The 11,309-nt window shown below is 51.9% G+C and overlaps 1 protein-coding gene across 1 annotated transcript in view; it reads left to right on the top strand.

Annotated features, from left to right (window-relative positions):
• Positions 1 to 966: 966 nt before the first annotated feature.
• The window catches only part of LOC134432709 (zinc finger protein 420-like), a gene marked incomplete at both ends in the record, with an annotated part of 188,718 nt that continues 178,375 nt past the window's right edge, over positions 967 to 11,309 (top strand). The window contains one exon of the mRNA XM_063181601.1: positions 967 to 1,835. Coding sequence (XP_063037671.1) covers positions 967 to 1,835 — 869 coding nt within the window. The remainder of the gene's footprint in view (positions 1,836 to 11,309) is intronic.

Raw genomic sequence — 11,309 nt, 5'->3', positions numbered from 1 at the left:
CCCGCTGTCTGTCCATCTGCAGACAAGAGAGGAGCAGGAATGTGGAGGAGTGAGAGAGGTTCTGAAAACAAACTCCGTGCTTCTTCTTCCTCCCTCTCTGCTCTCAGAACCAGTATTAAAGGTGAAAAGCTTATTTCAGACAAATGGGGATACGAGCATCATAATTTCACCCCTGGGACCCCCAAAAGACCCTCAGCCTGTGTAAGCAGGACCCGGGAGAGGGGGAATGCCCAGGCCCCACAGCCCCCCCAGCAGCTCTGAGAAGAGGGACCCCCATAAGCCCAAAGTGAGGACACTGGAAACAGGGAACTCCTGGGAGAGGTTTTTGGACTCCTTGATTTTTGGAGGTATTTCTGGCCACCAGACGTCCGGTGACTTCTAGAGATGGACTTGGCCAGTGGGACCTCCGAAGGCAATGCACTCACATCTTGTTTTTCCCCCAAATCAGGATTTCCCATTCCCAAACCTCATCTGGATGGAGAAGGCTGTGAGGAAGAGGAAGATGCCCCAGGGCACTGAGGCAGGTGAGAAGGAAGTCAGTGCCCCTTTTCCCCTCTGTCCTGCTCCGTCTCCCAGCCCAGCACGGCCCCAGCTGCAGCACAGCCCCACTGCTGATGCTGTCCAGCCAGGGATGCACTGGGGGGATCTCCTTCCCCTTCCCTGTGGCACGGAGGCAAATCCCAGCCTCTCCTTGTCCTTCCTCCCCCAAGGAAGGAGCTGAGGATGGAGACCAGGGAGGACAAATCCTCACAGCAGAACCTGGTGGAAGAGGCCATTTTGAGCGGCTCCAGGGCACAGGAATCCACTGGGGAGGAAAAGCCCCGGAGATCCCTCAAGAGGAGGGGCTGCAAACCCAGCCCAGGGTGCTCCGAGGAGGAGAGACTCAGCCTGTGCCTGGAAGGCAGCCAGAGATCTGGCCAGAGCGCTGAAGTGGTGGTCCATCAGCAGCTTGATGATGGCAAGAAGCCCCACCAGTGCTTGGAATGTGGGAAGAGTTTCGGCAGGAGCGACCACCTGCTCATCCACCAGAGGACCCACACCGGGGAACGGCCCTATGAGTGTAGGGAATGTGGGAAGAGCTTCAGGATCAGCTCCCACCTGATTGTCCACCAGAGGATCCACACCAATGAACGGCCCCACAAGTGTGGGGAATGTGGGAAGAGCTTCAGGATCAACTCCAACCTGATCGCCCACCAGAGGATCCACGCCAATGAACGGCCCTATAAATGTGGAGAATGTGGGAAGGGCTTCAGGAGGAGCTCCAGCTTGAAACTCCACCAGATGATCCACACTGGGATACGACCCTTTGTGTGTGGGGAGTGTGGGAAGGGCTTCCGTGACAGCTCCCGCCTGATCATCCACCAGACAATGCACACTGGGGAGTGCCCCTACACGTGCTCAGAGTGTGGGAAGAGCTTCATTGAGAACTCCAGCCTGATTCTGCACCAGAGGATCCACACTGGGGAGAGGCCCTACAAGTGCAGGGAATGTGGGAAAAGCTTTAGGCAGAGCTGCCATCTGAATGCCCACCAGAGGATCCACACTGGGGAGAGGCCCTATAAGTGCAGGGAATGTGGGAAAAGCTTCATCGACCCCTCCGGCCTGAGTGTCCACCAGAGGATCCACACTGGGGAGAGGCCTTACAGGTGTGGGGAATGTGGGAAAAGCTTCAGTCAGAGCACTAGGCTGATTCTGCACCAGACAATCCACACCAGGGAGAGGCCTTACAGGTGTGGGGAATGTGGGAAAAGCTTCAGTCAGAACTCTAGGCTGATTGCCCACCAGAGAATCCACACTGGGGAGAGATCCGATGAGTGTTCTGAGTGTGGGGAGAGGTTTCAGAGCCGATACTGTCTCCTCAAGCATCAGCAGATTCACACAGAATAGAGGCCCTTCTGCTGCCCTGACTGCAGGAAGGGCTTTTAGAAAAACTGCACTCTCGTCACCCACCAGTGGATCCACACTGGGGAGAGGCCCTGACAGTGTCCCAAGTGTGGGAAGAACTTCTCCCAGAACTCTGCCATGACCCAACACCAAGGGAGGCAGCAGTAAGGGATGCCCAACAAGTGCCCTGTGTGCAGGAAGAGTGTTGCCTTGATTTTTAAAGATTTTCTGAGCCTTCTAATGTTTACATTCTTGTAGCAAACTTTCTCAAACACTTTCTGTAAATAACTTCTTGTTTGGCATTCTTTTATAGAAGAAGAAAAATATGATGGACTGTTAGTTTGTCCAGTGTCATTGGAGAGGTGGCACTTTCACCCTCCAATCCATGGTCGCTTTTAGAAAACTGTAAATGTTGGAGTCAGGAAATAAACTTCCCTTTTCTTCCCCTTGAGAGCAGCAGTGTGTGCGCTCGTGTTGTTTTGTGTCCTACAGTGACAGGAAGAGCTTTGAGTGCTGCTTCAACTCCATCCCCCATTGGGGACCCCCACTGGATGGTCCACAGTGACCCTCGCTGGGCGGAGACTTGGTCATCCATGATCCTGGTGATCCATGTTGGGAAGACGCCTGGCTGGTGGTCCCCACATCTTCCTGGCTCTCCTTGGGCACTTGGACACGGCCAGAGAAAAATCCATTGGGATGCAAACAGACATCAGAATTTCATAGTGGACAGCACAGTTTTTTACTTTCGACCCCAAAACAGTCTCACCTTTTGCATCCAGTCATTGCTTCGAGTGGCATCCAGAATTCCAAATGGTGTTGGAGGTCTTTTCCAACCTGAATCATTCCATGATTCTAATTCTCTCTGGCCCACCAGCATCTTCCACAGCCAAATGGTGATTGACTGGGGCAAAACCCAGGATTTTGGAGACAATGGAGTGGAAATCTTTCTAGAAAAGGTCCTTTCTACCCGCCCAGGCACACGGATACTCAGCCAGCATGGACACATAAATGCTTTTATTTTGGCCTTTATTTTCTTTCATTTTTCATTATGCTTCACCCAACATTGGGGTAAATATAAAGACATTCAACTAAGACATGGATGGTGACATTGTGGGACTTGGGTGGGAACATGGTAGGGATGGGGACAAGGACGTGGGTGGGGATATGGTGGGGATGGGGACAAGGACCTGGGTGGGGATGTGGTGGGGATGTGGACAAGGACCTGGGTGGGGATGTGGTGGGGATGGGGACAAGGACATGGCTGTGGATGGCGATATTGGGCATGGGAGGTGTCACAGATAGAGATGGTGACATGGGGCTCTATGGCCATGGATGAGGAAATGGGGGACATGGCCATGGATGGTGACACAAGTGGCCTAGAGACAAGTCCATGGGTTGACATGTCCATGCCATGGGGTGTCCCATGGCCAAGGACAACACATCCCCACCACCACCATGATACTGTCCCTTTCATGCTGCCATTTATTCCCTGCTCCTCCCCATTGTCACCCCACTGTGAACCCAGCCAGGGACAGGGGTGACATTTGGGGACACTCCTGTCCCCACTCCAGCACATACCTGGGGCCAGCAGAGAAGGGGATGAAGGACGACGGGGACCGTTCCTTGCTGTTTTCCAGACTGAACCTCAGAGGACTGAACACCTGGGGTGACACCAACACAGTCACACCGAGGGGACACAGCTGTCACCACCATGGTGACAGGGACACCTCATAGGGTGGCCCTACCTCACGCTTGGGCCAGAGGTCTGGGTTGTGGTGGGTCCCATAGATGCTCATCAGGCAGATGACCCCTGCTGGGATGGGAATGGCCACTTTAGGGACAGCAGATGAGGATGGGTGGTGACACTGGGGACACCCTGGCCATGCCATACCCTTGGGGATGACACAGCCATCACACAGGGGGATGTCCTCGGTGCAGCGCCAGGACACAGCAGTGACAGGAGGGTGCAGCCGCAGGCTCTCCTTGATGCACATGGTGGTGAAGGGCAGCTGGGACAGGTCGTCCCTGGGGACAAGCGGGGCTGGCATCGTGTCCCCAAGCCACATGACCGGGGTGGCCCTGGGGACATCTCACCATTCAATGTCTGCAGTGTCCCGGCCAGCCAGGAGCTCCTGTACCTGCTGGCGGCATCGCTCCTGGTGCTCAGGATGGCCGGCCAGGTTGTAGAAGAGCCATGCCAGGCCACTGGCCGTGGTGTCATGGCCTGTGGGGACACTGGGTGAGTGAGGGGACACTGGAGTGGCTCCTCCCCAGTGGCACCTGGGAGCTCGTGCTCACCCTCAGACATGAAGGTGTCAGCCTCAGCCGCGATGTCCTCGTCCGACAGGGTGCGGCCATTCTCGTCCTGCAGAGGCAAGATGAGCCGCGGGCCACTGGGGCCACCAGTCTGTGGGCCACCTGGGGCCAAATCCCATCCATGGCCACCACCCTATGGCACCACCATCCCACTGGCCACCAGCTCTATGGTCAATGCTGCCCATGGCCACCACTGTTCCCCTGTAGCCACCAGTCTATGTCCAAGCCTCCCATGGCCACCAGCATCCTACTGGCCTCTATGGTCAATCCTTCCATGGCCACCACCACTCTCTTGACCACTTTCATGCCCCATGGCCACCACCCCAGCCCCACCTTGGTGAGCAGCAGGATGTACTCGCTGGGCTGCCTGTACCAGGGACCATGTGGGGACACTGTGGCCACCAGCATGGATGATAGCAGGACCATTGGGGCCACCAGAATGGCCAGCAGGGACAGTGATTGGACAGGATGGCCAGTGGGGACCATGGCAGAGCCAGCACAGCCACCAGGATGGCCAGCAGGGACAATGGTAGGGCCACCAGGATGGTGTCATGATCCGCTCGTACAAGCGAGGGTCATGATGGTTTGTTAACTGATCTGAGTGCAAAAGCAACACGGAAGGGGATTTTGGTATTAATCAAAACAAATGCACCTCTTGTTGAGTGCCCACAGCAGATGTGATGGAAGGATTAGAAAGGAGAATAAAGGAGAGAGAGAGAGAGAGAGAGAAAGAGGGGAGGAATAGCTGCCAGTGGAGAGATGAAACCCTCGTGGTCCAGCCAATAGATCCGTCTTGTCACGTCAGGGAGAATCTCAAAGTCTTGGTTCTGTTATAGTCCTCCACCAAGGGGGGGAGCAGGTAAGTCTATTGAAAGCACCGAGAGGGAACAGGTAAGTTTACAGACAGTCCATGTTCTCAGCAGTGAGTGAGACCAATTGTTTTCTTGGTCCAGGGAACACACCTGCAGGCAACACTTGGCAAACATCTGGCTTCAGTTTGGCCAGCCCCCTGTGTTAGAGTTATAGGGGTCTCAGTCTCAGCCCTTGGGAGGGGGCTTCAGTCTCCGTCACAGCGGTCGTGAGGCAGCTGAGGGAAACCTCAGAGTGTCTCTTACAGATGATCAGTGGGAACAGGTGTCAATCACTCCTGGCTGTGGGTCTCATAGCTGAAGATGCACTTCTGGAGCGTGTCCAGGGTGAGGAGGCTCAGGGGCTGCAGCACCTCCAACTCCACCGGCCCCCACCAGCTGCCACTGCTGCTGCCGCCCACTTGGCCTGCGGGGAAGGGCTGGGTTGGGGAGGGAACAGGGAGGGGATCAGGGACATGGGATAAATTTGGGGGTGGGACAGGGGTGGGAGAGGGGGAGGAGTTGAAGAGAAGGTGTGGAACAGGAATGTGGTGATAAGTGAGGGGTGGGGTTGGGGTTTGGGGGCAGCTTTGAGTTTGGGGTATGGGACAGTACAGAATTTGGGTACAGGACGGGGCTCGGGGTGCAGGACAGGACTCAGGATGCAGCAGTGGGTGCAGGACAGAATTTTGGGTGCAGGACTGTCCTATGGTGACGTTATGATGCTTGTATCCCCATCCATGTGTTCTGTTTATGCTGGATATTATGTTCTGTGCCTTCAAGACTGGCTCTGAAGAGCGAAGTTTTGTTTTGGTTTTGTTATCAGCCGCTCCCCCACGGCTGGCGGGACACAGAGACAGGGCAGTACATGGTGCTGCTTTTGCTTTTTGCTTGGCTTTTTGCTTTGCTCTTGCTTTTGTTTCTGCTCATTACTTAGTTTAGCTAAGCACTCCGAATTTTTCCCTGGACTGTCTTTCCTTTCTCTTTTTTGGAACCACTCAAACCTGCTCCGGACTGGGACCTGGGAAACACTGAGAGTTTGCACCTTGTGGCTGCAGCAGCTGCCCCAGCACCGGAGGGACTGATAACAGAGCGACCACTCCCAAGAGAGACTTTCTGAATTTGTCATCTTTTTCAGAGTGGTGAAAGAGTGTTGTCACCTGGTATTGTTCATTTTGTGTGCTGGGGGTGCTTTGCCTGTTAAATAAACAGGTTCTTTCCACTTCTCTCCAGGGAATCCTTCCTGACCCAGTTGTGGGGAGGGGCAATGTGCGTTTGCTTTCTGGAGGAGCCCCTTTGGAGGTTTTCTCCCAAATTTGCCCTAAACCAGGACAAAATTTGGTGCCCAACGTGTGGGGCTTGAGAGAGAGTGGAAAAAACCCTGTTCTGACTGCATTTTGGTTGCCATTACTCTGTGTTGGTATAAAGCAGTTAATGGCCATGTTTTTTGAATTCATAATGTTTCTTGGGGTGGAGGCTTGCATGCATTTCTGGTCCCCAGGTGCAGAGGATCATTAATGGGACATCACACCATGATTAATATGATAAGGGAAACCAATTTATTACAAAAAGCAAGCCATATTTATACTGTTCTCTATTGTTCACCCCTCAAGCTGATACATGATTGGTTAAATCCTTTTTACGCACGCATTTTGATATTTCAGTTAATTTTAGTTAGTCTTTCTTCTTCATGCATCTCGCTGTGGTTTTCTTGTCTGCCTTTGCATCCTGAACCGTCTGCTGCTGAGCGTGTTCTCCTTCTTTTGTGTCCTTCAAGGGCATGGTGACCTCACTCAGGTTCTATGAAGGCTGGATTGTGAACATGTTACATACGTCCATTGTCCTCCAAAAAACCCTCAGCACTCCTCCCGGTGCTTTCTGGTCATTCAAGTGCCCTTCAGCTGACTGGTTTCATGCTTTGAGCTTCAGGGAATTGCCCAATCTTTCTGAAGCTGAAATAAATATCATATTAGTCAACATCTTAATTGTGTTTATATCTCACAGAATTGCCTTTTCTTTTGCCTTTGTCTAAAACTGTTCCTGTGCGGAAATCTCTGGGGGATGGTGGACATGTCAGATGCTGCTGGGACATCCCAGAGCACGTGGACCTTGGCTCTGCACAGGAGAGCTCTTCATCCCCTTTCTCTCTTTTCCTCCCTCTGGGCATGGAGGGAGCTCCTGACTTCAGTGTGTGACTCGTGTGTGCAAAGAGCAAATCTGGGCAGAATTGGGGCAGGGAGGGTTTGGGGGGACCTTGGGATCTGTGCTGGGCACAGAAGGTGCTTTCCATTTCTCTGAGGCTGTCTGCTGTGGAAAGTGGATTTAATATCCAGCAGAGGAATGACTTTTGCATTTGATGGAACTGTGCCTTCCCTTGGCTTTGTTGGCTGAAAAGATACAGAGGAGCACACACAGAGTTACCAACTCCTGGATTCCAGCAGTGTTCAGATAGAAGTTACAACAGGAGGTAGGGTCAAGATGTGTGCTTGCCTTGTGGTCAGTCTTCAATACCCCTTGGTCTCTCTGGGCCCTTCCCCCAGGTGGGGCTTGGGCTCATTTGGTCCCTCAGGAGCTGGGCTGGGGGCTGCAGAGGTGGCTGTGGAGCATTGCCTGTGCTGTGCCAGGGACTGGCAGACACTGCTGGGCTGGGATAGAGGCTCTGGGGGGATTGGGGCTCCAGGGCAGGGCAAGGCTGGACCTGCCCCTTCCTCCCTCCCACACAAAATGTTTAGAGCCAACAATCTCCTCCAGTCTGTCACAACAGGGAATGCTGGAAGTGAAATCCCAGTTGTGGCCATGGGCACCTGGCTGAGAAGGACAGTTTTGTTCCATAGGAAGGAAAGCACAGAGCCTCAGTGTTTGGAAGGCAGGTGAGAGTCTCACTAGGCCAAGGCCAGCCAGACTTGTCAGGAATGGCAGATTTTTTTTGGGAGCAGTCTTTGGATTTAGGGAATTCTGGAGGTGGAAGACCAATCTCAGCCATGCATGCCTGGAGAAGTAGGACAGTTCTTTCTCATAGGGAGGAAAGCACGGAGCCTTCCCCAGTGTTTTGGGGACAGATGGGAGGTGACTCTCCTGAAAACATTGCCTGCCACACTTGTCCTGGCAATATTCCTATGGGAAAAATTTGGAGTTGAAATCCCAGTTCTGGCCATGAGTAATTAGAAGAGATTGACAGTTCCTTTCCTAGCAAGGAAATCACAGAGCCGCAGTGCTCCAGGAGCTGACGAAAGGCAGCCTTTGACATTCCAACATCAGCCAAAGCTGTCCAGTGGCCCCTGGGAGGCCAAGCCAGCCAGGCCTGTTCCACGTTCCCTCAGTTCCATGGGACCCAATGGTCCCTTGCTTCCATGTGTCCCTGAGGTGCCATAATGCCCCCTTGGTGACACGAGGCCCTGAAGGGTCCCAATGGTCTCCATGGTTCCATCAGGCCCCACAGAACCATAATGGTCTCTGGGTTCCATGAAGCCCCGCTGTGTCACCAAGGCCCCTTGGTTCCATGGGCTCCAGGGGTGCCACAATGATCCCCTTGGTTCCATGAGGTTCCATAGTGCCACCACGGTGTCCTTGGACCTGCTGGGACTCTCAGTGTGTTCCCAGACACCCCCAGCATGGTTACAGACGCTCCCAGTATATCCCAGTTGCCTTCAGCATACTCACAGTCATTCCCAGTCACATCCACTTGGCCCAGTAAGATTCCACTTTCCACCAGTATGATCCCAGTCACTCCCAGTGAAGGGAACGGACCGGGATGGACTGGGACAGGCTGGGATGGACTGGGACACCGGGATACACCAGGCAGGATACACTGGGATACACCAGGATAAACTGGGATACACTGGGATACACCGGGACACACTGGGATACACTGGGACGCACTGGGATATACTGGGATACACCGGGACATACCAAGACACTCCAGGATACTCCAGGATACACCAGGACACCCTGGGATTCACCGTGCCCAGCACTGGGACCCACTGGGAGCAGGATCAGAGCACACTGGGACTCAGCAGGGCCAGAACTGGGGCAAAAGGGATCATAGTGGGACCCACTGGGATATACTGGGAGTGACTGCAACCATACTGGGGATTACTGGGAACACACTGAGAGTGACTGGAGTCACTGAGTCTACATTGGGGGCAACTGGGAAGACTGGGATCACAGTGGATTCCTACTGGGGTCATACTGGGAGTGACTGGGTCTGTGCTAGGGTGTTGTGGTTTTGGTTTGCTAATATAAGATCTCTTTAATTTTGAGATTTTTTTTGGCTAATGCACTAAAGAATGTGGTGGGTTTGGTGTTGGTTAATTACTAATATACTTATTTTTGGTTGTGAGATAGGATTAGGAGAAAGGTAAAGCAGGCTCAAAACTTTAAAAGGGTAGAAAGAAAAATTTTAATAATAGTAAGTAAAAAGAAAAAAAAAGGTAGTAAGAATCAAAGCAAACTTTTTAGAATACTTCTCCCCACAACTTTTTCTTTCTCACTGACAATGTAAAGAAACTAAACTTAAGATTTCTAGTCAGTTTACTACCTCTCAAAGAGTCTTTTTTTAGTTCACTTAGGGAGAGAAGTCCCTCTTGATAAAGTTATGGAGACTTTTCTACAAAAGGAAAAAAACAGTTTTCTCGTGGTTCTCAATTTTGTCATGAATAACAACTGCCAGGGGAACCTTGCTATCGTAAAATCTTTCTTATTTCTACAAACCTTCCCACAGCTTGGAGATGGGCTATGTTGATTGATGGGGTATTGTTTTAAAGATGAGCTGTTCAAAGGCAAAAGTTCTCATTATCTATCTCTAAAATCATCTTCATCTCTGGGAGCACAGATCTTCATTTTTAGAAGCACAAGACTGTGCTCTTTCTTTGTACAAACTTCTCATGAGATTACAGCTATTTCAACATCTGCTTACTTTAACATAGAAGCCTTTACCTAATATCAATTCAAACACTTTCATTTCCTTATAGTTTTATGTGTTATAAGGGAAAAGAGTCTTTTCTTTATAGCTTACAAGAGGATTTCAGCTCTAAAAACAAAGCATCTTCTCCCCCTCCCATCTGGGACTTACTTACCTTCTTCTTTATTACCTTTAATATCTTCATCTTGTTTTTAATATACGTGCATGTTGTTCTTTTCTCTCACTCAGAAGAAGACTGAAGCACTGAAAAAGTTAACATCACGCCTGAAGCCTACCTAACCCACCAATAACTACTAACAGAAAGCTGTGGCTCAGTTGTGTTCAGATCAGCTTTGTAGTTAGTGTTTAGTTTTCTACACCAGCCACAGAAGTCTCTGGTCTCAGCCAGGCTAAGAAGAAGAAGCAGCAGCAGCCTGACAGCGAGATCTTCGCAGCCACAGCCAGCCCTGCTCTGGCTAAAGCTCCGCAGCCTCCCCTGTCTCCTTGCCCGGCAGCTGCTGAAGCCCAGCCCGGCCAAACCAGAGCCCATGGAGAGAGAAGCCAGCAAGCAGCCCAGGAAATAGAAAAGAAGCCCAGCCTGCAGCAAGACGGCCCAGCCCAGCCCAGACACAGAGCTGAAGCCCAAACCGAAACCCAGCACCTCCCTGCCGACCAACAAAGAAAAGAAAAGTTTCTGAATTTTTTGGTCTTTACCATGTGTGTTTCACAAAAGCGTGTCTAGCTTTTCAGCAGCTCAACAGACTGTCAGATACACAAAAAACTTTGCATCACTTCCCTACATTTCCTCCCATTCCCAAACATAACACAGGGGCCACTGGGAACAACTGGGATCAGACTGGGAGCAACTGGGAGCAGCTAGGACCAAGCTGGGAGCAACTGGGATCATCATGGCATCAGAGTAGGATCATACTGGGAGGGACTGGGTCTGTGCTAGAGGCAACTGGGATCACACTGGGAGGAAATGGGGACATGCTGGGGACCAATGGGATCATACTGGGAGCAACTGGCACCACACTGAGGGTGACTGGGATCCTTCTGGAATCATACTGGAAGTGACTAGGGGCAGGCTGAGGGCAATTGGGACCATGTTGGGGCAACTGGGATATACAGGAAATGACAGGAATCATGCTGGAGGTGACTGGGAGTGGCTGTGAGCAAATGGAATCATACCGGAAGCTACTGGGAGCAACTGGGAGTGAGTGGAAACACATTAGGGACAACTGGGATGTACTGGGAGAGACCAGGAGTGACTGGAATCACAAAAGAACCATAAAGGAAGTCACTGGAATAATACTGGGAGTATCTGGGCGTGACTGGAATCCTACTGGGTGACTTGGAGT

This window comes from Melospiza melodia (assembly GCF_035770615.1).
Source record: "Melospiza melodia melodia isolate bMelMel2 chromosome 7 unlocalized genomic scaffold, bMelMel2.pri SUPER_7_unloc_1, whole genome shotgun sequence".
Lineage (NCBI taxonomy): Eukaryota > Metazoa > Chordata > Aves > Passeriformes > Passerellidae > Melospiza > Melospiza melodia.
The sequence above is the reverse complement of the archived record's forward strand: the minus strand, read 5'-3'. Positions and strand labels throughout refer to the sequence as shown.